The sequence below is a fragment of the Cyrtonyx montezumae genome, unplaced genomic scaffold (genome assembly GCF_038088225.1).
Source record: "Cyrtonyx montezumae isolate F1298 unplaced genomic scaffold, pur_monq_1.0 scaffold_9, whole genome shotgun sequence".
Taxonomy (NCBI): Eukaryota; Metazoa; Chordata; class Aves; order Galliformes; family Odontophoridae; genus Cyrtonyx; species Cyrtonyx montezumae.
This window is the reverse complement of record NW_027072100.1, coordinates 941,571-967,758: the sequence shown is the minus strand read 5'-3', so window position 1 is coordinate 967,758 and position 26,188 is coordinate 941,571. Positions and strand designations below refer to the sequence as shown.

Genomic DNA, 26,188 nt, shown 5'->3' with positions numbered 1-26,188 from the left:
TTCCATGGTGACACCAGCACGTGTGGTGCAGGTACCCACTGGGCTCAGAGCTGCAAAATGGGTGCTGTGTGGAAGACACACCTGCAATTACCTCTGCCTTGCCTCTCCATAGCCACAAGACACCAGAGCCAGCCCAGTTTGGTGCTGGCAGTCGCACACCTCTCTCAGGTACCCCATGGTAATGCTTCAGGAACAGAACATCTTCCCCTGGGTACTGACTGCTTCCTGAGCTGGGCTGCAAGTGCCTTCAGGACAAACCCAGCTGCAGCTTTGGTGTGCCAAAGGCCCTCCAGGTGTTTCTTAGTAGTCCCCTCTTGCATGCTTGTTTGCCTTTTGGTGCTGCTCAGAGCCTGCTGGTCACTACTCCTCCAACAAACCCTAACCCCTGACCCTCAGCCTGGGGATAATTTTTCCCCTTAAAGCACAGTGGCAATGCATCCTGCAGTTTCCTCTCCCCATACAAAAATAAACCAAACCCTGAGATTCCCCCTGAGTGCCAGGTGACGGACTGTGCTCCTCCATCCACTTCTGCTCACAACAGAGCACAGGAGAAATTGAAAACTTGCAGTTTATTGTGCTCTTTGCCATGCCACACAGGGCAGCTCGGAGCAGCAGTGCCTGCATTGCCCCGGCCCAGGGCTGCAGTGCAGGGTGGGCTGGGCTCACAGTAACACCCCCCGGCAAAAGCGCTAATAGCGGTGCAGTAAGGCAAAAGTTTTAACTGTAAAAAAAAAAAATAAATTTGTTCATAAAACTGCCTGGGGAGGACCTGGGCATGTTGGTTTCTTGATTGCTCTGGGCCAGGCAGTTCTGTTTCCATGCTGACAGATCACCAGCCCTTCAACTTTTTCCTGGGATGGGGGGCTGCTTCCTGCCCCGACACTGCAGAAGGCTTTCACCACTGTGGTTAATGACTCCCAGTGCCACATGCAACCAGCAGAGCCCTCTGGATTCCCTTGGTGGGTCACATTCATGGGGTCAGTAGCAGCAGAAGCTCTGGAGAAAAGATCTGAACACAGATAGGAAAAGCAGCAGGGGAGCTGAGGGACAGAACGTTACAGAGCCCTGATGCACAGCAAGATGACATCGCTGTATGTGCAAGAGTAACACTGCAGAGTGACTATCCTGTATTGCTAAGCTGCTGTGAAACACCTGGAGCCCAACAACTCCACAACGCTGGAGTCCAAGGCACCTTCTGAATTTGGTCTGTGTGGAGATTTTGACACCTCCTGGTCCCCAGTCCAGGCAGGTAGCTTGCTTGTTTCACATCTCTGCTGCTGCTCCAAGCTATCACAACAGCGTAGTGCAAGTCCTGCATGGCCAAGCTTTGTTAACACACAGAAACAAGGAGCAGTAGGAGACTACCTGCACAGTAGTGTTTCTTTTTCTGAGAAACTCATGTTTTTGTGCAGCTCCTCACAAGGAAGCATCTATTCAGCAGGGTAGAGCAGTTACATACTACCCACACTGGAGCAGTAGGAGACTACCTGCACAGTAGTGTTTCTTCCTCTGAGACTCTGTCACGGCTCTGTGCAGCTCCTCACAAGGGAGCATCTACTCATAAACAGACAGAACAGTTACATGCCACCTGCCCTGCTCCCTAGTTCCAGTTCTCAGCATGGTGTGAGCGCCAAGAGCTCCCATAGCAGCAGCTCCTCCTTCCAACAGTTCATTCCTCCTTGCTCACCTACTTGCTTCCAAAGCTGCTGCTTTGTCTGAGCACACGGTTTTTCCAGAACTCACAGCAGCAGGAAGGCCTTTGGCACCAAGTACCCAGACGTTGTCTTGTGTCAAACAGGAGCATTACTGGTAAAAGCTGTGACAGTGAAATATCCAGAAGAAGCAAAGATCTTCAAGAAGCAGTGACAGAAGGTAAACAGTTTATGGTCTGAGCAGTTTCTGGGCCGGAGACTGAGCCCTGTTTTTGGCTCAAATATTTGCTTCAGTTCCTGCTGGACTGCACAGAGTTGATGGCTGAGGTCTTGGTGAAAAGCACAGCTGAAGGAAGAAGGGAGATTCTCCAGTGAAGGTTCTACCTGCAGCTCTTGCAGCTCTCAGCCTGCACTGAGTCCACTGCTACGGAGGGCACTCCCAGAAGAACTTCAGCCCATTCTCTCAGTAGGTATCATCCCCAAAGCCAGACCTCATCCAGGGAACCTTCCCTACCCACCCCATATACACTGAGTTTTGCACGTTCTTTAGAGTAGTCCATGGACCAAGAAACAGTGGATTCAACCCTTACTTCAAAACAAGCATGGCCTCTGTCCCATCTTGCCTTGTCAAATGGAGTCCATGAGTGAGGTAGTACTCCCGCCGGAGGAAGGCATAGAAGTAATCAGAGACGAGCAGGATCTGCAGGAGTGAGATGTTCAGACACATCAGTCATGTCTCAGAACAAAGGATAAATGGGGACATCTGTTTGTGACAAACTCTGAAGGGGTTTAAGAAGTTCCTAGGCTGTTCATCAAGGGAGATCCTCCCCCTCTACTCTGCCCTGGTGAGGCCTCATCTGTAGTACTGTGTCCAGTTCTGGGCTCCCCAGTATAAAAAAGACAGGGATCTCTTGGAAAGAGTCCAGCGCAGGGCTACAAAGATGGTGAAGGGCCTGGAGGATCTCCCCTATGAAGAAGGGCTAAGTGAACTGGGTCTCTTTAGCCTTGAGAGAAGAAGACTGAGAGGGGACCTGATCCAGGTTTATAAATATCTGAGGTGCGGGGGACAAAGTGGCGAGGCCAGACTCTTTTCAGCAGTGTGTGGAGACAGGACAAGGGGGAACGGACAGAAACTGCAGCACAGGAGGTTCTGCACGAGTGTGCACAAGAACTTCTTTACAGTGAGGGTGATGGAGCACTGCACAGGCTGCACAGGGGGGTGTGGGGTCTCCTTCTCTGGAGATATTCAAGACCTGCCTGGACGCCTACCTGTGCAACCTGGTGTAGGGAGCTGCTTTGGCAGGGGGTTGGACTCGATGATCTCTTGAGGTCCCTTCCAACCCCTATGATTCTGTGATTCTGTGATCATGAGGCTCTGTGATCCTGTGAACGCACCTTGGCCACTGTCTTAAAGAACAAGACCAAGGGAGACTTAAATTTATCTAATTATTTTGCTACCACTGTGCTCCCACAGACACCTCATCTAAGGAGACAGTAGATCCATAAACTGCCCAAAATGTATGACAAAGGCAGGTACATCTGTGCCACAGCTTTACAGGCTGTCCTGAGGCTGCACCCACAGGACTCCTTCCATGCAAATGCTGTCATGTAACTCAACCCAAATGCTCCAAGTCCCCTGCTGCAAACTGCAATGAAGTACTTCTTAATTGTGGTTGTTTTTCTGTTGCCATTTCTACTCAGAAAGGGTAAGGATCTTGCAGGCAGCAGCAGAAATACCACAGCTTCAGAGGTTAGCCTCAGCAAACAGTTCTAATAGCCCAAAAGTCTACACCAGGCTAAGGGCTGAAGGGAAGAGCTGAAAAGTCAAGGCTATGGCTTCACAGAACAATATCTAGGAGCATCACTAGAAAAAAGCAGCTCCATCCCTTTCTGCCCCCCTGCTGTACTGTTCTATCTGTGGGGCAGACTCACTGACAGCCAACTGAACACGAGCCAACAGCGTACCCAGGTGGCCAAGAAGGCCAACAGCATCCTGGCTTGTGTCAGAACTACTGCGGCCAGCAGGAAGTGACTGATCCTCTGTACTCAGCTCTGGTGGGGCCACACCTTAAGTACTGTGCTCATTTTTGAGGCCCTCACTATAAGAAAGACACCGAGACGCTGGGGAGTGTACAGAGAAGGTGCACCAAAGCTGTGAGGGGTCTGGAGCACTGGTGTTATGGAGGGCGGTTGAGAGAACTGGGATTGCTCCTCCTGGAGATGAGGAGGCTCAGGGGAGAGGTTGTAGTGAGAATTGGCCTCTGCTCCAAGGCAATCTGCGATGTGATGAGAAGTAATGGCTTTAGTTGCACCAGGGAATGGTCAGGTTGGATGTTAGGAAGAATTTATTCAGAATGAATGCTCAGACATCGCAACAGGATGCCCAGGGAGGTGGTGGAACTAGGTTTACTAGAAAAGGGTATACATGGCACTGAGGGATGTGGTTTAGTGGGCACACAGGGGATGGGCTGACACGGGGCTAGATGATCTTAGAGATCTTTTCCAACCTTTAGGATTTTATGGTTCTAAGTGATCTCATTACTGATGGATTTGTCATTTGTCATTCAGTCTCCTTACAGTGCAACCCTTCCTCTCCGCCTGAAAACAGCATCACATGACCAGAAAGAAAACTTTTTCTGTGCCAAACCAACTTCTGTCCTAACATTTAGATGCCATGAGCACATTGCTTTGGCATGAGACACCTGGGAACCTCACACTGGGGAGAGCTTCACCTGGAGTATGCTGCACTGCTAAGAGGATGGAGGAAGGCAGAGTGCCTGGCTGCCAGCCAGAGCCTGCTCAAGCTACTGCTAAACACTGCTGCTTGTCTTTAAGGTTCAGTGACAGAAAGGGGGGATATGGAGGATGGAGTGAAATCCAAGGGAGAGGGAAACAGGGCTGCACACTGCTGGGGTCAGAGGAGGAAGCTGGAAGGAGAACAGACAGAGAAGGGCAGAGGTGCACAAGGAAGAGAGTGAGCAGCCGTGCTTATTTTGCCTGTTTGTTTTGCTTTACACTATGACTGAATATCTAACATGCTCACTCAATACAGCTGATTTCATTTTAGTTTTATCAAATATCTCTGCAGATGTCTTAATGGGAAAAGAAAGAACTGGGGTTGGCAGGGATGAAGACTAATTCTTTCTCACAAGGAAATCAGGAAACAGACCCTCTGTCTGCACTGACACAAAGCACAGAATCTTGCAGGACATGCTATAATTTTCTCAGGTAGGAAATATAATCGTCTCAGGGTAAATACCATGGAAGTTTTACCATTCTTTTCCTTCCTCAGCAAGACATATAGTGAGAGAGCTAATGAACTGTAGCAGTTTACCAAGAGCCCTTATTATTGGCATCTCTATTTTCACTCCACTCACTCTTTTTCCTTTTACAGACCAGAGGGTTTTAGAGCATAGAGAGTGTTCACTCTCATTTATCAAGGGGCTGGGGGACTTTCAGCCTCTGGCAGAACTGCTCCTCTAGTTTTAGAAGATGTAAGAGACACAGATAAATGTAAATGGCTAAAGTATGTAAAAAAAGATAAACCTTCAAAATGAAGTGAACATTCTCTTCATCCATGTGTGAAAACGTTCCAGGACTTGGGGAGTATCTAGCCCATAACAACTAGCAGAGAAGAGGAAGGACTTAGAAAAGGTCACAGCAACAGGGTATATCAAACCTCATCCTCCAGGACTGCTAGGCTCTGTTTTTCCTGAGGCCAGTGGAAGTCACACAACTAGAAGGGCACAGCCTTGAGAGAAGCAGGGAGAGCAAGTCCTGCCATGAGCAAGGCCCTGCACATGCCCAAAGCCCTACATTTCAGTGAGGTGAAAAACTGCTGCCATGCCCCAGTGTTTGAGCACTTCTCATTTGTCTGTTGTGGGGTTCCACTTCTGTTGCCCCATACTATTTTCCGTTTTCCCTTCTCCACTTTCTTCTTCACAAGTGCTATTTGCCCTGCCATACCAAAATGCTTTTCCTCCACTATCAAGCACTGGACTGTGTAACTTGCAGCATAAGTTGGATTGTTAAGCTATAGTTTAAATACCACAAGAATTCTCTCCCATTAGCGTGCCAAAAGGTTAGGTCTACACAGATTTCAGGCAGAACAGAGAGAGGCAGGAAGCTGCTAAGTGGCATTATAAGGAGTACAAAGAGCAAGCACATCTGCAGAATTACTCACTGGTTTCCCTCGCTCTACTAACCTGCCCTATGTTGAAAGTCAACGTGATGGCGTAATAAAAATTGGAGTTGGCACTTCCTGCATAAATCCAGAGATGCCACAAAACAGGGAACAGAAGGGAGCAGGCAATGAGCAGACATGACAGGATGAAGATGTTCCGGAGGACTGCAAAGAAAAAAAGAAGCTGTTAACATTGTGCATTGCTGAACTGCCATGCTGCACAACAAGCAATGGCATTTCAGCTATCTGTGGTGGGGGAGAGGCATTTGACGAAACACACTTCTCTCCAGCAATCAAAATTTTGCAGTTTGGATAATTCCCTGGGCAGATTTTATAATTCATCCAGTGCATTTTTTCTTTAAAATAAACAATTCTGCCTTTGCTTGACTGTAAACCCTTCATTTGTAGCTCTTTCCTTCTAGGTTCTGCACTTCCAAAGATCAACTCTTCCACTGAGGGCTTTAGTTTTTTCATGTTTACAACAAAGACAGCATCTAGTAGTTTAGAGAAGGGTCTTTCCACCAGCATTAGGATTCAGAAAACAGAGCATGTCACTTCCTAGCCTCATCAAGCTGACCACTTAGAGAAAAAAATGAACCCATGGACCACAGGAAAAAGACATACTGACTCAGGGGATGGCAAGGAAATTAAAGCACCATAAGGGAGGACATTCATACCAGTCTGAGGAACCCCTGGGAGGTCTAAGGGCAGCCAGAATCCATTAGCCTGCATGAGGTTGTATGTATCAAATGGCACACAAGCAAATGCAACTTTGTCTATAAGAGCTAGGAACTACTAAGCCAGAAGAGATTTTGTTTTCTGTATAGTTCATCCCAGCAAATGTCTTGCTGCCCTTGGCTATGGCTCAGCCAATGTTGACAAAAAGAATCCCAACCATTCTGCAGCTGAAGGGAGCTATCTGGCATTCGATGAGCATTGCCAGACTCAAAGCTGTTCACATCTAACTTTTTAAACTTCTTGTTCCATAGCTCTTCTCACTGACTGCATGATGGGAGCATGTGATGGGTGACAGTCCCTCTCATGCTCATACTCCCATTTTTCTATGTGCTTGGAACACGCAGCTCTCTTAATCTGAATTAGGATTTCTCTGAAGTGTCTCACGTGATACAGATGCAACATACCCAGGGCTAGCCTGGGTATTCCTGCCCTAATTTATTACTGCTGCTTTGGCCTTAGCTTTCACTAGTCTGAAACCAACGGAGCAGATGGCCTCTAAGACAACGCCCCACTTACTCCCTACTACTGATGCTGCAGAGAACAAGCTTAAAACCGAACATATTCAAACTACTCTGGTCTCTTGACTCCTGATGATGTCTCTGACAGACCGGCTGCCTTACACAAACCTGACCTGGCTAGAGAAGGCTGCAGCCAAAGCCCGGGGCAGCCTGATAGAGCTGGTGAAAACTGTTTTAAGCTGAATTTTGCAAGCAACACCAGGAAAACACAGTGCTTTCAGAAGAACTACAGGTGACATGCTTGCAGTATCTCATCAGAGCAGCAGGTTCTAGAATCAGAGTTTGAAAATCATCAGGTTCTGGTGACTTACAGAACTAAAGAGGTTTCTCATGGAACATAAAAAATAAATAAAAAAAAAACCTGACAAATTCAACTGGAGTAATAGTCTGCCATCTATCAGCATTCCTGGTTATCTGGAGAGGTCCCACAAGATTGGAGGCTTGCCGATGTGACCCCCATCTACAAGAAAGGCCATAAGGAAGACCTGGGGAACTACAGGCCTGTCAGCCTGACCTCGGTATCAGGGAAAGTTATGGAGCAGATGATCTTGAAGGAGATCACACGACACGTGCATGGCAACCAGGGGATCAGACCCAGCCAGCACGGGTTCACAAGGAGCAGGTCGTGCTTGTCCAACCTCATCTCCTTCTTTGACTGGGTGACCAGACAGGTAGATGAGGGAAAGGCTGTTGATGTAGTCTACCTAGACTTCAGCAAGGCCTTTGACACGGTCTCCCACAGTATTCTCCTGGGGAAACTGGCAGCCCGTGGTGTGGACAGGTTCACTCTTCTCTGGGTGGAGAACTGGCTGGAGGGCCGTACCCAGAGGGTAGTGGTTAATGGAGTTAAGTCCAGCTGGCGTCCCGTTACGAGTGGTGTCCCCCAGGGGTCAGTTTTGGGGCCCATCTTGTTTAATATCTTTATTGATGACCTAGATGAGGGAATTGAGTGTACCCTCAGTAAGTTTGCAGATGACACCAAGTTGGGAGGATGTGTCAAACTGCCTGAGGGTAGGGAGGCCCTTCAGAGGGATCTGGATAGGCTGAGCAGCTGGGCTGAGCTCAATGGGATGAGGTTCAATAAGGCCAAGTGCCAGGTCCTGCACTTTGGCCACAATAACCCCATGCAATGCTATAGGCTTGGGGCAGAATGGCTTGAAGAATGTAGAGAGGAAAAGGACCTGGGGGTGTTGGTTGATGCTCGGCTTAACATGAGCCGGCAGTGTGCCCAGGTGGCCAAGAAGGCCAACAGCATCCTGGCCTGTATTAGAAATAGTGTAGCCAGCAGGAGCAGGGAGGTGAGCATCCCCCTGTACTCAGCTCTGGTGCGGCCGCACCTCAAGTACTGTGTTCAGTTTTGGGCCCCTCACTACAAGAAGGACATTGAGGCCCTGGAGCGTGTTCAGAGAAGGGCAACAAAACTGGTGAGGGGTCTGGAGCACAATAAGGAGCGGCTGAGGGAGCTGGGATTGTTTAGGCTGGAGAAGAGGAGGCTCAGAGGAGACCTTATTGCACTCTACCACTTCCTGAAGGGGGGTTGTGGTGAGGAGGGGGTGGGCCTCTTCTCCCTGATAAATAATGACAGAATGTGAGGGAATGGCCACAGGTTGCACTGGGGAAGATTTAGATTAGACCTGAGGAAACATTTTTGCTCTGAAGGAGTGGTCAGGCACTGGGATGGCCTGCCTAGGGAGGTGGGTGAGGCACTGTTTCACTACGCTAGTAGTGAAAAACACCTAGCGCTGTTCAAGAAGCGTTTAGATGAGGTGCTAAGGGATTTGATTTAGTAGTTCAGTGGGTAGGGATGGTGATAGGAGGATGGTTGGACTAGATGATCTTGTAGGTCCTTTCCAACCTAATGTACCTATGAACTTATGAACCTATGAATACAGTTACTTTCACTTTAAGTAAAAACAGCAGATACAAACCAAAGAACTGCTGTAAGGTGTGGGATTTTAAGGTGTGGGTACTCATCAGTTGCAGGAGAAGCACTCAATTGCACCCAAGTCACATCCTTCGTATAGGACTACAAAAAGGTTCTTACAAAAAGTCTTAATCTCCAGAACAACTTAGACAGAAGAAGCAGGTAACAGACAAGGGAAAATTCCCTCTCTGACTTCTTTCAACTGTAATCCCAAACATACGTTAGAGAATTTATCACCAGCAGTCAAGGTTTCTTCCACATAGCTCAAGAAGGCTACAGGAGCCTGCAGACACACGTTTGGATTGGGTTAGTGGTGGCAGGTACTGGACAGACAACTTCCCATTTCAGAGGAGAACAACCAAACACAAAGAACTTACACCTGTAAAGGTGGCTCCAGACTGGGAGGAAAGCCATATACAGTGCAACATCTCCCACTGTGGGATAGGACTTGAAGATAGAAATGATTGCGAGCTGGACAAACATGAAGAACGCAGGGTGCTCCCTGGAAGAGAAAAGACAAACGGGTTAAGACGATGCAGTAGCTTCTCTGCAAAATGGAAATAAAGATGAGCAAGGGCACAGACATGCTGTGGGTCAGGCTCTAGAAGGCCCTGGTACTCTGTTCACTACAAACAAGCCTCCCAGAGCTGGGTGGGACAGACTGAAGAACAAGAAGATGCACATTTTCTCAACTGCAGAAGACCATTAGAAAATGCAGCCCCCTCCTCCCAATTTCTGCACAGCACTCCAAGCACCTTGATGCCAGGCCAAATATAAGCATTTTCCTGTGCTGAATTTACAAGAGAAAGTCATGTAAGTGTTACTACCTGTGACCACAGGCTACGTTTAGCATTCCAAACATATAAGGAGCAGGATGGGGTTCCAGCAAGAGACAGCTGTGACGTGGTTTAAGAAATATTTTGCAGGAAAACAGTATTTCCATCTCCAAATCTAAGTGCAGATTACTAAAACAGCAACAAGGCTTCCCAAGGCTGTACAAGGGTACAGCAATAGCAGGCTTTTCAGCCATAGTCCAGGTGAGAAAGGGGACATTGTGCAGTTTTAAGTTCAACCTGCTCCTCAAAGCAAGGTCACTGCTAAATTCAGGCCAGACTGCTTAGGGCTTTGTCCAGTGAGACTTAGAAAACCTGCAAGGAGGGTTTCCAAGCCATAGGTCCCTGCTCCAATCTGCAACTGCTGCCAAAGTGATAACTGTTTTCCTTATATCCCGTTGGAATCTCCCTTATTTCAATTTATGACCATTGTCTTCTGCTGTGCACCTCAGCAAAAGATTCTATCTTCTCAAAAACCTCCTCTTAGGTATTGAAAAGCTGCTTAGGCATCCCCTAAGACCTTCATTCTGCAAACTAAAGCAGCTCTGTTCACTCAGTTCCTCTCTCGCCTCCAGCCCACTTACCCTCTTCGTGATCCTTCACTGGACTTGCTTGTCAACATTTTTTCTCCTACTGAGAAGCTGAAAAGTAGAGGCACTATTCTAGATGAAGTGTAATGAGTACAACCACTCCTGCTGATACATGGCTTGACAAGAGTATTTTCCCTTTCCATTCCATCATAAGCATAATATTTTAGGGAAAAGAGGGAAAGAGAGGAACTTTAGGCTCCATTAAAAAAAGCCTTTTCATGCTCATAGATTCAGACTATGATTCCAGCCTTATAGCCACTGCACAACTGTGGGAATTAGAAAGCTAACGAAGAAACATACTTACTTTAGCTTTACTGCCAAGGGAATGGTGTAGAAGAACACATTGATTTGAAACACACATACAAAGAAAAGACTAAAGTGTTCAAACATCTCGGCAAAGAAGTACCAGAAAAGGCCAACATTGGGTGTCAGATCTGGAACGGAAAGGCTGAAATTGAAAAGAAATAATTTTTAATTCGCTGTTCTTCATATACCTGCTTCTGTAACATCAATTCAGTGTTAGGTGGCACTGAAAGAAAGACCTATACTTTAATTATGTGGAACAGAAACCAAAGAGGTGAAAATCTGGAGACAAAAATGATTAATACTTTCCTGTGCCTCAGCAGGACTTAAAACACTCCTGAGCAGGCATTTCTCCAGAGATGAAAAGTTCACAACTACAGTAGCTCAACAATCAAATCCATTTCCTATCTACTCACTGGAAAACACCTCCTATCTTCTCTGATCTTGCTGTTGCTTAATTAACAGAACCTGGTAACAGCATGTCTTCTCCACACATACTTTTCTTGTGTTGCCACTAAAATCACAGATCACATATTCCATATGTGGGGCAGAGAGTGCAACATGAGTGTGATGCATATGAAACAAAATAAAAGTAGTAATAATTCTTATACTTACATAAACCCATAAACAGATGGGATAAAATCCCATGAGTTGAGGAGGAAGAAAGAGAGGCAGATGATCACCACCAGGCTGCACAGGTACAAGGCTGCATACTGCATGGTGAAGAGCCAGAAGCTTTTACTTTTCAGTTTTATTGGTATGAACTGACGCTGAAAACAAAACAAAAGGAGGCAGATATTTCTCATTATCTGGAAAGCCAGAAGAAAGTCTAAGAGTTCAGAACGTCATTTGAAACTGATGGAAGAAAGCATCAAACACTGGCACTGCTGCACTGGGATGAGCAGCATTCAAGCACAATCTGCTCCCCAATTAAGTCCTATTTCTAGAACTGTGTTTGAAAATCAAGTAGCTAAGAAGGCAGTTTCTGCTTACAATACTGCAAATGAGTCAAGTCTCAGGAGTTCAATTCATGCACATTTATAGCTACAGATGATTTTATGTGTTTACAATATTGTGCCACTGCCTGCTTTCTCCTCCATGAACCTTTATCGACTGAGGTGACCAAGGTGTATCCCATAACCAACTGTCCTGTGATGCCAGCTCCCTACCGTGTGGACTGCGCTCATGTTCTGATGCAATTAGGGAAAGGGGAGAGCTGATGGGTCCCTGAGCACAACAGAGCCACTGTAAAAGGTTATTCCTTGAAGACAACTGCTACAGTCCTGCCACTGCCACATACCCTGAAAAGTCAGCAACAAGCCTTTGTCACACAACATCACACAGGTATCCCACTCCAAGAGGTGTAAGGTCTCAGCTGCATTGATAAAGACAAGTATATACACAGGGGAACACGCCTTGGGAACTGCTCACACTTCCCCAGCTCCAAGGCAGTAACATAGCTTTTCCATTTGGCACTGGGGTTTGCAATGGCAGGAGATGCACTGGCCAGCTCTTAACTGGCATGGGCTCTGTGGAAAGCATGCTCTGTTTCCTCAGTTAGAGTGCATTTTAACATAATTTACTGGAAAGAGATCTAAGCAAGTTTACTAAGGATTTTTGGCAGGACAGATTGGAAAGTATTGGAGATAAGCTATTTAACTCTGTACACAGAATTCACAAAACATCATTTACAAATCCAGATAAAAGAGCACACATTAGCCTGTTCCCCTTTAAAGTCAGTCACAAATCACACACTCTTACACCTAAGCACTTGTTGCTGCTTGCAAACAACACCTGTACTGTTCTATTGCCATGAGAAAACACTGCTCAGACTAAATTTAGAAGAAAAAAAAGTAGCAACATATGAAATAAATGCTCTTGAAAATTAACTAACAGGAAAAGTAATATTGGCTCTGCTGAAATTCTAGTCTTGCCAAGAGTAGCAAAAATCAAATTCCAGAAAAAGTAAGAAATAGCCAGGAAAAGAGGACAAGAATTGACTCTTTTGAAGCTCAAGGACTCGAGAACAGGTTGCTATGAACCTGCAAAGATCAGCTAAAAAAATCAGGAAGATGACAGGATAGAAGCAATCAAGACTAGTACTAGCTTAACAGCAGGACTTCCAGATGGCAAAAATCATCAAAATGGTCACCAAATCATCTGTGAATGTGAGATAAAAGTTTTCTGCTTGTAGTTACAGCCTCTCCTTGACTCCACATAAGGATCAGGCCAGCAATTTATCAGTGTTCATTAATTTTGACTCCCAGTTAAGTCATTGTTCACAGCAAGAGAGAGATTGGGGGAAGCATGCAGGCAAACTTGTTAGATGAATCCACTGGCTAGCTAAGGGTTGCCTCACCTTTAAACCCTGCCTGTGCCTACAGATGTGCCCAGCAGTTTCCTGCTGGGGTGGCTGTGCCTGAAGCAGTGTCTGTTGAGCTGCCCCGTACCCATAAGTGACCAAGGTCAGCCCTGTTGGAGTTCACCCTCAGCCCTTGTAGTGGGAAGGAAGAAAGCACAAGGACAACCAGCTGCTTTCACAATCACATTTTCTGCCTTAAATGAAAAATGTCTTTTTTGAGTTTGAATTTTTTGAACACACAACTCGTCATTCAAATGCAGTGAGCCTCATCAAAGGAAACTCTCCAGGCCCAAAATCCTTGTTGCTATTCACATGACACAAAGAGTAGTATATATTTCAGGCAAGCTGCAGGCAATATATAGATTACTTTCCACTTCTTTTTCTCTTACACAGGCATCCCCATTAAGGCTTTAAACTCTTGGTGGTGTGAGGAGTTACTTTTTCTACGGCTCCCCACCCAAAACAAAGAGCTGCCTATGCATACCTACAGTAAGTCAACAGAGATCACAGTTAGAAATCATCTACCTGCAGAAGGTAAAGGAGTGCTGGAGCAAACAAAGTGATGGGGTAGAGTGACTGGTACGTTGCTAAGGCCAGGAACACAGCACTGAGGAAGGCACTACCTAAAAAGATAAAAAAAAAGAAGTTTATTTGTAAGGGATGTTTAACATAAACACATTTGCAGACAGGAAATCCAAACGGGAAGAAATGCATAACCCCCCTGCAATGACTTATAAATATCAGAACACCCTGTGAAAGCTAGCAGAATGTGTGCTGGAGAGTAGACTTTTATCTACATTTTCAACAGACAATGATGCACAAGAACCACTGACTGGTTTCTATCTCTTATAATTCCCACGCAGAAAAAGATGTAGGTAATTTAAGACATATATAGGTCATGCTGACTGCTGTTTATCTGTGGGAATGCATTCACTTAAGTCATATCTGCAAGAAACAGCTCTCTGGGGTGTGCCACTGGGCATACTGGATGTTCTTGTCACCAGAATGTGTCAGGGACCTCAGCAATGCTCTGTGAAAGAACATAAGTGAAACTCTGCAGCTGAAGGAATGAAGGGACATTGGCCCTATTTCACAGATGCCAGAACTGAGACAGGATTGGCACAGGTTTTCCAAGTAGTCTTAAAAACGAGTGTCTTTACCAAGGAAGGTGTTTTTGAGGTGTGACAGGTGGAGGTAACTGCTAATGCACTCATTGCCCAATTGCCAACTCCAGAAAACAAGTCCAAAAGGCCCCAGGATACACAGCAAAAAATACAAGCGCCCAGTGCAGTAGCCTGGTTGTAGCTTTTCACCTTGGGACACTTGATCAAAGTCACCTGTAAAAACGTAGCCTGGAAAACAAGAATCTTGACCCAGTGTGTTGGGATAATTGTCAGCATGTGCCTCCTCACTGACATCAGACACTCAGTAAGCTTCTCTGTTCTTGCACATGGCAAAAGTATAGCATTAACTGGCAATGAATTGCTTCCACTCTACAATTCTAGTTTCCTAGACACAAACCACCCAATACTGTATTTTACTGAGTGTTAAATTCTGCATACACCTAAAGAAATAATTCTTAATCTGATATTCCCCCTTTGCCCTCCTTAAACACTAGAGGCTGCCACACTCCCAGCGAAAGAGGAAATACAAGAGACAGCAACTACAGGTCTGTATATGATGCAACTATCTGTCTTATTATATCAGTGATCTAAGTTAACTAATCAGGTTAACTAAGTGGATCCTGCACATTTGCTTCTGCAAATGCTTATAAATGGAAACCCTTCCTGCCACAATGACTTAATAATTGGAGGAAATCATTTTCTTGGAAATACTCCCAAGAACAACCTAGCAGCTTCCTTTGTGATGTCTGGTTCTGAGCACTGCTGAATACCACAAAAGAGATTAGATCCACCTTTCATGCAACCCAGCAAAAAACTCCTAAAACTTATGTGCCTAGTACAAATCACATATGCTAAAATACTTTAGCACTGAGTGCTCATAAAAGAAACAGAAACCTCACATCACACTCATACAAAATGAAAGAGCCATTCTGCCACAGTCTAATCAAATGAGCTAGTGCAAGTCTTTGGTTACCTTCACAAAGCTTGGTTAGCTGATTTCCAGCCAAGGTTACAACTGTAAGTAGAAGCCAGGTAGTTACAGGCTTTCAAATAAAGCTCGTGGTGTACATGACATTCACATGCAGAAGAAAGAGTAGCAGAGCATTACATTCTCCTATGCACAGATAGATGTCTTCATATGCAGAAAACCACGTGAAGTCATCCAGGAAATGGGGTAGGTTTTTATAGGTGAAATTCCTAGTTGCACTGAGATGAAGGAAAGCTTTGTCTTGAAGTCCCTTGGGCTCTTGTGACTTCAGGCAGAACTGAGACACTGCTCCCACCAGGACCTGATGTGTTCCACTCACATATCTGTCATAATCATTTCTGTGTAGTTCTAGTTTGATGTTATTTCCACTGCTTTTCTAATCTTTACAGAGAGACATAAACCCTTTTTGTTTATTGCATTACCTCTTGTTGTAGCCAGAATGAAGAATGCAATGACAGTATTGCTGATGGCACAGGTGGACTTGGCCACACAAGACATCACAGTGTAGGGGTTTAACAGATAGCTGAAAAGGACAAAGCACAAGTTACATTCTGATCATTCAAAGGAGGTAATTAAATAGATATTCAAAGGAAAACCAGATGGAGTTTGCTATTTCTTTTTGTTTATTTACATTCTACGGGTTCCTATTGTCACCAAATTCACTCAGGTCAACAGGTGGTTTTATCTGGAGCAAAACCCAGACCTTTGCAGTGCAGCCTGAGGCACAATGGCCACAGAGACCATACTGGAAAAAAGGAAGATGGGAAGATTTCTAAAATGCCAAGTTTTGTCTTATGAAATTAGCACCAAAAACGTTCCTTGCTTTTCAGAAACACTGTGCATTTATCCAGCCAGACCCAGAACCACTGGATCTGAAGCTTCCTGCTTCTCACATTTACTGGCTCTGAGGAATTAACAGAAAGAAGATATCAAGATGGATGCAAATCCTTCCTGTGCACAACCATAGTTTCCCTCAAATCGACTGCACCTGTGCACTCTGGCAGAGTGATCTCTTAGGCTCACCATGGCATAACCAGAGTACAAAAGTGGCCAACCATGAAATTTTAGCCAACCAGCCCATTTTAGCTTCAGTTATGGAAAGACAGCAAGCCCTGAACACCTTTACCTTCCAGAACCCAGCACTTCAAGGATGCCAGCTCCTTTTGGGAGTAGATTACAGTGACCTCCATTAGCTATGTTCAAAGCCCAGGAACAGGCTCAAAAGGCTGTCCAATAAGCAAGATAATGGGATGCTCACCCTTGGTAACAACTGGATTGGTCACATTAGTAAGCAGACAAAGCTGATGACCTCCTAATTGCCCTCTTACATAAACTCCTACTTCTCTGAGTGCCAACCCACTTTTGCCTGTGTTCCCAGAGACAGACAGGCTATGTGTGATTTAATGTCCCGTGAGTTCACTGGTATTATGTACAAACACATACAGTTAGCAGTTTACAAATGTGAGAGGTAGAGCTCTACCTTTCTCACCCTGGAAAATTTTACATTATATAAAGATAAGAAAAAATAATTTTTATAATGGAAAACTCATTCTGACAAAGAGCATTTTAAGACAGTTATTTACTTGGGTCAAAATTCTAATGAAAAAAAAAAGTTTTATTATAAAAAAGTCTTTTATTAAAAAAAAGTATTTTATTAAAAAAAAAGTCTTTTATATTATATACCTTGCTCGTATATTATGCATTTTAATTGAAGCTTGCTGAGATTAGAAAACGTTTAACATACAGAAGAACATCAAGATGGCATTACTAACCCAACAACTTGGAACATCTTGGAATATTATATACAATTCCGGGAAATGCAACTTGAGACATTTAGAAAACATTTTGTTTGAGTGTTCCCAAACTCTCCTGATTGAAAAGACACCGGAGACACTTGGCATAAGATCAGTTCTGATGATACTAGTGTACTAGCAAAAAAAATGGGAATGTCAACTATGGAGACAAAAGATTCTTCACATGAAATTACTGACATCACACTGTTGAGTGGACTGAGTACATCTCTATGCTGGCAGCACACATTTAGGAAAGCATATGGTTATCACTTTGAAACCAAGTATTTCAGAATTTTATGTGGAACAGGAAATAAAGAGAAAAAAAATCCACATTTGCTGAAGAAGTCCTAAATCAGAAAAATAATCCAAGGAGAGCTGAAGAATCAAAGTAGTCCACTGCAACCAGAAAGAAACAATACTTACACCACTGCCACCTTGAGGGGGATGTAGTGCATTTCCATGGGAGTTCGGATCAGCTCAGCCACATCTGGCGCGTATTTATCCAGCTCTATTAGGAGCTTTTGCTTTTTGAACTAACAAGGGAGAATGACCAAAGACTATCAGATGAGGAAAGTAATTGTTTCTTATTACTTAGGATTTCCATTACTATAGAACATAAGTAGTTGACTTTGTAAACTCACTGTTCAACACACAAGCCCCAGAGAAACCAAGACATAGAACTTTGCCATTCTTGTAATTTTGAAGATAGATATCTCTACCTCAAAACTCCTTTAATGATCCCAAACCTCTCTCTTTAATATATCTTGTCTTATGATACTCTCAATGGAGACAAAGGAGAAATCTGGAGAGGGATGCTGGCAACAAATTCTCAGTAAGTGAAATAATTCACATGGGATTTTAACATCAGCAGTTTTGTTGTGTTATTTCTTCAGCCTCAAAGGACAAAGAACAGGCACTGAGCTGGACGGGAGACTACACAGTGCTGTGGAAAATGGAACCTCCCTGTTCACATTATTGCTCTAACACTGCCCCTCTGGGACTGCAGGGAGCACAGCACCACTTACGCAATAAGAGAAAGCTGAGAGAAGTCATTCACCCCCAAAAATATGCAAGAGAAAAATATAATAGAAAAATATATAAGAGAACAAGTCATGTTTGGTACTGAACTTATACCCTGCTCTGTAGAATGACATAAGACTCCTGAGCATCCTTGTAAAATATGTTCCTTCCCTTACACTTTTCCAGTCTGTCTGTTAACTCATGCCAACTGCAAACACAAGCCATGTTTTATTCTGAAGGCAAGTTCCATATTCTTGCTACAAAATATATGGAAGATTGTGGTAGAGGCTGGAAAGAGGACTGCCAAGTCTTGACAAATCAATAGGCACAAATCCAGACAAATCCAGCAATTAAATTTTGCACACTTCAAACTGCTGCAACAACCAAAGGAGAGTTTTCAGTACATGTTCTATGTTCTCACGCCCCTCTTGTGTTACCATGACCCTGGAGAGATCTGCGTTTCTTTGGATATTGTATTCTTAGGAATTTTTAAGTTCTTTAAATTCCTTTCAGATTCAAGAATCAATACTGCAGTAATCGTCATTCATGTACTGTGCAGTAGCTATGGACACTAATTTGCTTCACCCTGTAATATGCACACAACAGAATTTAAAGTAATTTACCTGGTTTACTACATTCAGTCCCCGTTTTGTTTTATCAAATGGATGTGCTCAGATTCACTGCTAAGTAAATCTGCTCAGTAATGAGGACTGGTTGATACTGCATCCTATGGTGCAAGTTTTCTCTGGCATACGATATCTGTACTTGTTTGGAGAAGAGAACCAGCAACACTGGCAAGTCAGCTTACCACAGCTTTGTTGTAGTCCTGGATGGCCAAGTAAAGGGCAACAGCTGTTAGTATATCAGTTATCTAAAAAAGCAAAGTAAATAAAGCAAGTGAATGGAGAAAAACATATTGGACACTACTGCAATCTTGAGTAAGGGCCCTGATCTGAGTTCATTAATGGATAAACAAGCTTTAATAACACCAAGTAGCTTGCTGAACTGTTTTCACATGCCACCAACGAACACTGAAGCCATGAGATGTATCGAAGACATTAATATTTGCAGAACTAGAGAATGGGGAATTAAGGGGAAATAAACTGCAGGGATAACAGAGAATTCACTGGTGCTATCAGAGCATGGGCAACACCAGGGCAGCGCATAGCTGGCACCTGCCATTAATCCAGCATAACAGTGCCTTGAGCTGTCCCACACTTCACAGGCAGCAGTACAACCCAGATGGCTGCTAGCCCTGCTAGAGACCTGCCAGCAGGGAGCTGGGGAGAGTGGCTCCACCAGGTGGTATGTGCAGTCAGCTATATGATTTCTGTCCTTCTGAATTACACAGAACTCACATATTTATCACAGTTTACAACAAAAGACATTTGAATTACTGACCCACTTGTGTTCTCTTTATGTCCCTGGAGTTTGGCAGTGGGTTTTAATGAGGAACACAGCAATGCAGGGATTGACCCATAAGAAGTAAACTTTGAAATTTGAAACCAAATGTCAATGTCCTGTCCCATCTAGGGGATATTTAACTAGCCAAAAACGATCAAACAAAAAGAAAAAAAGAAAGAATTTGTAGAGCGAGGGAAAAGTCTGAACTTGGGTTTGTACATGGAAAGCTGCCTTTATAATTGAACTGAGAGATCAGCAGGAATTTGGACTACAGGGAGCCTGAAGGTCCCTGAATCTTGGCTGAGTAAAAGGAAAGTCACACTCAGCTTTTCACAGAATGGGACCTTTCAAGAGAAACTTTCCAGGAGCACTCACCATGAAGACCAATTCAGCATATTCAATCAGGAAGTGAAAGAGATATATTATCAGTGGAGTCTAAAAGAAAGCAGAAGAGAAATCCATGTCAAATATTACATACCTCCATTTGGACAAATCAACCAGAAATTCAAAGAGAAAAATGGAGTAGCATTGTGAAAGACTGCAAAAGGTCTTTCTCAGCCTCTTCTCCCACACTGCTATTCTGAAGGAAAGTGACAATCAACCCACAATCTTTTTCTTTGTAAAGTTCTCAGTACATTTTATAGAAGACATACCAACTTGGAAAATCATTTTCTATTTCAACCTTTCTATTCTACTAGTACAGTGATAGACTATAAAAATAAAAGCTTTAAAAAATCTTTTTTTTTTTCCTAGAGAATCTCTTTTTTCTGGTTGTTTGTATGTCTTTTGAAAGCATTTCCTACACAGCTGGTCTCCCTGTTCAGCCTTTTGGTTAGGTGAGATATTTATAAAGTAAAAAGAAACCATGTGAAAACAAAGCAGTGGTCCTGTTATCCTCATAATCCCAGCAGCTATAGGGTAAGCAGAGGAGCAGGTTTCTGAATTATTCATTTGACAGAAAAGCTTAATCTGGAGGTAATCCACATGATTCAAAATTTGGTCTTCACTATAAGAAAATATATTTCTCTTAAAATACTTTTGAAATAATGTGATGGCATAACTAAGCACTTGTAAATACTTCACAGTCTGGGAGAAAATTGTTTCAGGGAGAAATCTGTGAAAAGAAACAAATTTTCAGAGACATCCAATGTGTGAGAAACACCTAGGTGACACTATGTACAAGTGTATGTTCCTATCAGTAAGACCATTCAAGGACAAAAAAGCCTCTAGAGGAACAGTGTGCTTTCCAAAATGAGGAAAATACATGCTGCATGATTATGCTGTTGTTAATACTTCTGCGAATGCAGAAACACAAGATGCTGCTATTCAGAAAAATTGCATTCCAACTGCAAGCAGCACTGTCTCCCCTTGCTCCTGGCTCTACTCACAGGAAACGTGGATGCGAACAAAGCATTTTCTTTCTTACAGATCTCCCCTATTCTGGACTCCCCTTACACACTACAAGTACCACAGTGTCTATCATCTGCTCACAACTAGCTGTTCTGTGGACTATGAAGTCTGAGGAGAGGGACCTGGGTGTCCTGGTGGATGACAGGCTGGCCATGAGCCAGCAGGGTGCCCTGGGGGCCAAGAAGGACAATGGGATCCTGGGGTGTACTATAAAGAGTGTGGCCAGCAGGTCGAGGGAGGCAATCTTCCCCCTCTACTCTGCCCTGATGAGGCCTCACCTGGGGTACTGTGTCCAGTTCTGGGCTCCCCAGTACAAAAAGACAGGGATCTCTTGGAGAGAGTCCACTGGAGGGCCACAAAGGGCATAGAACACCTCCCTTATAAATAAAGGATGAGAGACCGGGGCCTGCTCAGCCTTGAAAAAAGAAGACTCAGAGGGGATCTGATCCACATCTATCAACATCTAAGAAGCAGGAGGCAAAGGGACAAGGTCGGACTCTTCTCTGCAGTGTGTAGCAATAGGATGAGGGGAAATGGCCACAAACTGAAGCATAGGAAGTTCTGCACAAATGTGCACAAGAACTTCCTCACAGTGCAGTGACGGAGTACTGGCACAGCTGCACAGAGAGCTGGTGGAGTCTTCTCTGGAGACGTTCAAGACCCACATGGATGCCTACCTGTGCAACCTGGGCTAGGGAGCTGCTTTGGCAGAGGGGCTGGATTCAATAATCTCTAGAGGTCCCTTCCAACCCCTGCAATTCTGTGATTCTGAACTGCATTTCCTCACTATGCTAGTCACTACATGGAATGCTTGCATAGATGCAACTCCACATTTTCTGAAATCTTTGGGACAAAGCAAGTCCACCAACCTTTGCCAATCCACACACAACAAGACTAAGAATTGTGCTGCTGGAATATCACGTTTATAACAAAGCATGTATACCAACCTCATGAAAAATATCTCCAGAATATGGTGAGACCCCTAAATCCAGCAGAGCTAATCCTTCAACCACTGAAACATAAAAAAAATTTGCATTAGAATCCTGCAATGCTGCAAGAGAAAAAAATCTGGTGGCAATAAAACTATAGTTTTATAGTACCTAGGCTCATAAAAATTTCATCTGGAATCACCATCTGAATGGGTGACACAATCTCACAAAAGCAACCATCAGCTAGGAAGAGATTGCTTTCTTACTTCTGCCATGCAATCCTGTCATTTGGTCCAGACAAATAGACATGTTATAGATGAAATGCTTTGCAAATATCTGTATTTATAATTCCCATGTATTTACTGATTTTAAATCACCTATTATTCGACGTGTGGTAATCTACACTGGAGAAATAATTCTGACTGAAAACCTGGAAGAGTATAAGAGTTCAGGTGGAAAAGACACACAAATATCATCGAGTCCAACAGCCTGATCCCTTGTGCTGGGCCCAGCATGAAGGAGTTTGCTGCTCCCCAGCAGCCATGCTGCACTGCACTCTGCACCTGCTGCTAGAACAGCACTGATACAGCACTGCTCTTTGCTCATATAGAGCAGCACCAGCACAGCATCAACCCTGCAGCTCCCAGAGCCAGCAGGCTGGGGGTGGGCAAAAGATGGGAGGGAACATCACCGTTGCACTGCCCTCAACTGAACGAAGGGATATAGCATGCTGTGTGATGCCACACACAGTGACAGGAGCTGGAAAAGGGAAGGAGAAAAGGGGGCTCCCGTTAAGAAAAGACCCGTCCACCCAAACAGCCACTATGCACATTGAGGACCTGCTTCCCAAGATGTGATTGAACTTTGCTCACTGATAGGAAACAGAGAATAGGGCATGCTGCTGGTTCCTGCTGCACCTAATGCCACCAGTGCCCCAGCCCCCCTCTGCTGAGCTGCTCCAGCCACTGGCTCCCCAGCTGGGCTGGCGTCCACGCTGCTCCATCCCTGCTACACAGCTCAGCATTTACTTTTGCTGACTGTCAAGCTGCTGGTGACTGTCTGATGCTCCCACCTATCCACATCCCCTGCAAAGCCTCTTGCCCGCTGCAGGGTGTTTGCAGCACCTCCTAGTTCAGTGCATTGACAGCCCTGATGCTGAGGACATGCTTCACTCCTGCATCCAGGTCACTGACAGAACTGTTTGAACAGGACTGACCCTACAGCTGGGTCCTGGGACAGCACTAGTGGCCGGCCACAAGCAGGTGTAGCCCTGTTGCATACAGCCCTCAAAGCTTTACCACAGAGCCACTCCATCACCCAGTGCAGTGCAGACCTGTTTGTCACACTGTTGGACAATCTCTCCAAGGATGTTGTGAGGTACAACATCAAAGGGCTCACTGAAATCCAGAGAAACTGCATCTACTGCCTTCCTTTCATCCACCAAGTGGGTGACCTTGTTATGAAAGGAGAGGCAAGAGCAAGGCAGGACTTTCCCTTCATGAGCACCTGCAGACTGTGCCTGATACCAGCTTTATTCTTTAAGTGCCTTCAGTATCCCCCAGGACAGTCTTCATCACTCCTCCCTGGACTGACAGGTCTGGAGGGTCCTGGCCCTTCCCTCACGTCCTTCTGGTGGATGGCTGTGACGCTGGCTGCCCTGGGCCACAGTCCCCACACTCACAGTACCTTCGGTAAATTGTTGGGAGGAGTCCTGCAGTAACATGCCCTAACTCCTCAGTGCTCTGGGCTCACTCCTGGCAGGCCCCATGGACTTGTGAAATTCTGCTGATCCACATGCACCCTTTCGGAGGCCACAAGTGGAAAACTTCTGTTTCCACAGCATTAAATGACATCATCTTTTCCTCATGCCTCCTTGTGAAGTGAATGTCTTCATCGTGTATCAGTCCTGGGCTTTCTTTAAATCTCCTCTTGTTATTGACGTGCATAAAAGAGCCTTTTCTGTTGTCTGACACCGTACTGGCCAACATCAACTCAAGCTGAGCTTTGTTTCTCCTCATTTTCCCTCTGTACTCTCCCTGTGAAGCCAGACTTTCTTCCAGAGGTTGTATACTTTCTCTTTCTCACCTGTTCAGGAGCTCCCTGTTCAGCCAGGCAGCACTCTTCCCCACCTGCCTGACTTGTCACACAGTGGGACTGCCTGCTCCTACATTTTTAAAAGGTGATTCTTGAGAAGCACTGAGCTCTGGTGGGCACCTACACACTGGAGAGCACGTTCCCAGGGGGACACTACTAACTAGCTCCCTGAGAAGCTTAATGTAAAGTGCAATTTGAACTATGCTGCCTCATTATACGGAGAGGCCTCAAATGTCCCAAACCAAATGGAGAAATGAAACAGAATACAGGAAGAAACAAGAAGCTTTTGGTTCAGCGATATGCTCAAGAAGCAGATTCCATTTCTGCCCTGAAGCTACCCTTCAGCCTAGACCCTCAGATGGGCTTCCTTCCTGGCTGGAGGCATAACTAAGGTGGGATTTAGAAGGAATCCATTTCTGCAAGGGCAGTCTGGGGAGCTGGGTTTTGAACCTAAGAAGTGCTTTACAGGTCATCAAATGCATTCCTGCTTTTTGGCCTTTATTACTCTGTGCCACAGGATTCTGCCCCAAACCTGCAGGTAATTCCACCTGCACAGGACCTGAATATTATCTTCCCGTAGGGCAGTCTTTATGCTTTGAAAGGAGCTCAGATGCCATAACGTCACAGAAAAAGCCTTGACACTGCAGCTCGATCTTTAGATAGGATTTGGATCCGATGTCGGTAAGAACGAGAGGCCTCAAGCGAACACAGAGAATAGATCAGCGAACAGCCCGGTTCAGTGCACAACACAGCGCAATGAAAGCGACTCGGGTACGGCTGCTGACACGCTCCCACCTCCTCCCCGCCCTGGGAGGAACGCCCCAGCCCCGCTCCGGGCCCCGCATCCCGGGAAGCGCCCGCCCGCCAACCCGGGCCCGTTCAGCCCGGCCCGGGCCCTCACCTCGCTTCCAGGCGTTCAGCGGCGACGCCACCTCGACCCGCTCGGCGATGAGGGCGGCGAAGCTGGAGCGATACAGCGCGGCCCGGAGCGTCACGGCCGCCAGGACCACCAGCACCAAGGGAGCCGCCATCCTCGCGGGCAGACGCCGGCCCACCGCCGGCTGTAGTTCGCGGGCGGCGCCGGAGAACGGGGCGGCAATGCGGCGGCCCGGCCGGGCAGACTACGCTTCCCAGAAGGCCCCGCGGCCTCGCCGCTCCCGACAGAGCCCGGGAGCTACGGCGAGCGCCCTGCGCCGGGGCCGGGCCGCGCGGCGGGGCTGCGCCGTACAGCGGCCGGAGAAAGGGAGTGGTGTTTCTGCGTGACGACGCCAGAACGATGCTCGTGCGAGCAGAGAGATGTACCTCAGGACTCGTGACACCGAGGCCCTGCTCCTGGCTGAGCTTAAGGAACAAAAGTGCTGCATTCTTGAGTCGGGAAGTGTACTGGACAGGTCGGCTCTGCGGGATGAGTGGCAGACAGAGCGCAGGGTTAACCATGAGGTTATCTCGGCGTACCATAACGGGTAAAAGCTACTCACAGGTAGGAGGGGATCAGGCAGGGGGTAACCAAGCAGTAACCAGGGGCGGGACACGTAATCAGAAAGTCAGAAGCGTGGGATAGGCTGCCAGCCCTGGGGTGCTCAACCAGTGAGAAAACGAGAGCTTGCGTTGGGCAGTAGGAAATAAAAGCTGTTGCATCTTTCCAATTAAGTGTGTGTTCCCTGGCGTTTCTCACAGAGCCTTTGGCACAGAGCCTGCTCCATCACCTCTTGGGGAAAGGCTGCTCCTGGCATCTGGTGCAGGTGCTCCGCTTCCCACCCTGTGCTCTGTGCCCATTCCCAACTACATGCCCGGGAAGAGCCACGTATCACCTCCTCCACAGTTGCCTCCAAGTGGTGTCTGCACTGCCATGATGCCATCTCTCCTCCCATTGTGAACATGTCTGGTGCCTCAGCCTTTCCTAAGAGCAGTGCTGAGCTCAGTGTTGTGGTGGCCCTGCACTGGGCTCAGGCAGCCATGCTTCAGCATATTGCACTGCCCTTCTTGGGTTCACAATGGCAGTAGGCGTTGGTGGTTTCAATAGGAACACCTGTCTCCAATGCTTACAACTTCCTGGCAGACTTCTGCATGCTGATTTCTCTGTACGTGCTTTACTTTCCTCAGCCTGCATGACAAATGTTTCTGTGTCCACATCCATAGCTACCTCTGCCTCCCCTTCACACAAACTCTCACAAAGCAGCTTCTACAATCCTTGGTCCAGAGTGGTGAAGAATGGAAGGAAGACCTGTTTGTGTCCTAAAAAACTGAGGGACAGAATGAAAACACCATTTCATATCGTAATTACCACCCTTGTTTTCATGCAGGAAACCTAAAGAATTTACTG

General features: G+C 45.8%; 1 protein-coding gene across 2 annotated transcripts; it reads right to left on the bottom strand.

Annotated features, from left to right (window-relative positions):
* Nucleotides 1-1,106: 1,106 nt before the first annotated feature.
* On the bottom strand, nt 1,107-24,972 carry PIGU (phosphatidylinositol glycan anchor biosynthesis class U). 2 transcript variants are annotated; one of them, XM_065754226.1, is made up of 12 exons: nt 24,767-24,972; nt 21,790-21,854; nt 19,808-19,867; nt 18,837-18,899; nt 17,432-17,541; nt 15,638-15,738; nt 13,629-13,726; nt 11,357-11,511; nt 10,743-10,886; nt 9,393-9,517; nt 5,858-6,000; nt 1,107-2,352 (listed from the first exon to the last, which is right to left on the bottom strand). In XM_065754226.1, exons 1-12 carry the CDS (start codon nt 24,894-24,896, stop codon nt 2,239-2,241), a joined length of 1,308 nt encoding a protein of 435 aa, XP_065610298.1. In that variant the 5' UTR covers nt 24,897-24,972; the 3' UTR covers nt 1,107-2,238. The 2 variants fall into 2 exon arrangements, with proteins under 2 accessions (XP_065610298.1, XP_065610300.1); XM_065754228.1 differs by lacking the exon at nt 21,790-21,854 and having other exon boundaries at nt 24,767-24,815.
* Between the last annotated feature and the right edge of the window lie 1,216 nt (nt 24,973-26,188).

What these genes read in the sequence shown, in the direction of transcription:
- PIGU (XM_065754226.1), bottom strand. Translation starts at nt 24,896, where the DNA reads ATGGCGGCTCCCTTGGTGCTGGTGGTCCTGGCGGCCGTGACGCTCCGG. An exon ending in CTGGAGATATTTTTCATGAG is followed by an intron (nt 19,868 to 21,789) that starts GTTGGTATACAT and finishes GCTTTCTTTTAG; the next exon opens with ACTCCACTGATAATATATCT. An exon ending in CATTCTGGCTACAACAAGAG is followed by an intron (nt 13,727 to 15,637) that starts GTAATGCAATAA and finishes TTATCTTTTTAG; the next exon opens with GTAGTGCCTTCCTCAGTGCT.